Source organism: Octopus bimaculoides, chromosome 28 (assembly GCF_001194135.2).
Source record: "Octopus bimaculoides isolate UCB-OBI-ISO-001 chromosome 28, ASM119413v2, whole genome shotgun sequence".
Classification (NCBI taxonomy): domain Eukaryota; kingdom Metazoa; phylum Mollusca; class Cephalopoda; order Octopoda; family Octopodidae; genus Octopus; species Octopus bimaculoides.
This window is the reverse complement of record NC_069008.1, coordinates 3,098,300-3,099,484: the sequence shown is the minus strand read 5'-3', so window position 1 is coordinate 3,099,484 and position 1,185 is coordinate 3,098,300. Positions and strand designations below refer to the sequence as shown.

The window sequence follows — 1,185 nt, the reverse complement described above, 5'->3', positions numbered from 1 at the left end:
CCCTCCTCATCCCTCCTCCTCCTCCCTAAGCATTTCGCCCAGGCATGCTGAAACATTGTGGTCAGCATAACTGATTAGTCCCCTCCCCGCAAAATTTGAGGCCTTGTGCTTAGAGTAGAAAGGACTAATGTTGTTGTTGTTGTTGTGATGATGTCATTTACCTGAATTTTCTCATGTTCTTTGTCATTTGCTTTCAGGCCTTGGTGGAAGTCATTACCAGCACAGAGGGACATTTATTTATCAGAGCTGTGATATTGCTGGGAGAACTTCTACACATGGTAGGTACCCACACGAGGTATTGGACCCCGGCCCCCACTCCTCAGTTCCTTGGCTGATAGCTCTGTTGTTGTTGATGTGGTTCTGGTTCAGGGAACTGCCTTTGTGGGAGGTGACCATTCAGTAAGTGCTTTAGCAATCAGTAACCAAGGAGCTAACCATCAGTGTTGTGAGTGACCATCAGCGGGCAGCTGAGTGACTGTGTGTAGATGACCATCAATGTTTGACTGACTGTCATGCATCCATCCATCCATCTGTATGTCCATCCGTCTGTCCATCCATCCGCCTGTCCATCCATCCATCCATCCATCTGTCCATCCATCCGTCCGTCTGTCCATCCATTTGTTTGTCCATCCATCTGTCCGTCCGTCCATCCATTCGTTTGTCCATCCATCCATCTGTCTATCCATCCATTGATGGATGTAGTCGAAAAAAATCAACCCCAGGACTTATTCTTTGTAAGCCTAGTACTTATTCTATCGGCCACTTTTGCCGAACCGCTAAGTTACGGGGACGTAAACACACCAGCATCGGTTGTCAAGCGATTTTGGGGACAAACACACACAAATATACGACGGGCTTCTTTCAGTTTCTGTCTACCAAATTCACTCACGAGGCTTTGGTCGGCCCGTGGCTATACTAGGAGACATTTGCCCGTGTGTGTGCGTGTGTGTTCGTCCTCCGCCACAGTTTGATAACCGGTGTTGGTTTCTTTACGTCCTCGTAAACTAGCAGTTCAGCAAAATAGATCGATAGAAGAAGTACTAGACTTTAAAAAAAAAACTACTGCAGTGGATTCATTCGACTTAAAATAATAATTAAAAAAATTCTTTGAGTCAGTGCTCCAGCATGGCCATAGTCAAATGCCTAATAAAGCGCACATAACTCTTTGTTTTTATCAAGCTGAGT

The 1,185-nt window shown here is 45.7% G+C and overlaps 1 protein-coding gene across 1 annotated transcript in view; it reads left to right on the top strand.

Annotated features, from left to right (window-relative positions):
- LOC106881749 (rapamycin-insensitive companion of mTOR) overlaps nt 1–1,185 on the top strand; it is a 67,533-nt gene that overhangs the window by 21,425 nt on the left and 44,923 nt on the right. The window contains exon 11 of the mRNA XM_052977736.1: nt 198–278. Within this exon, the coding sequence (XP_052833696.1) occupies nt 198–278 (81 nt within the window). The remainder of the gene's footprint in view (nt 1–197; nt 279–1,185) is intronic.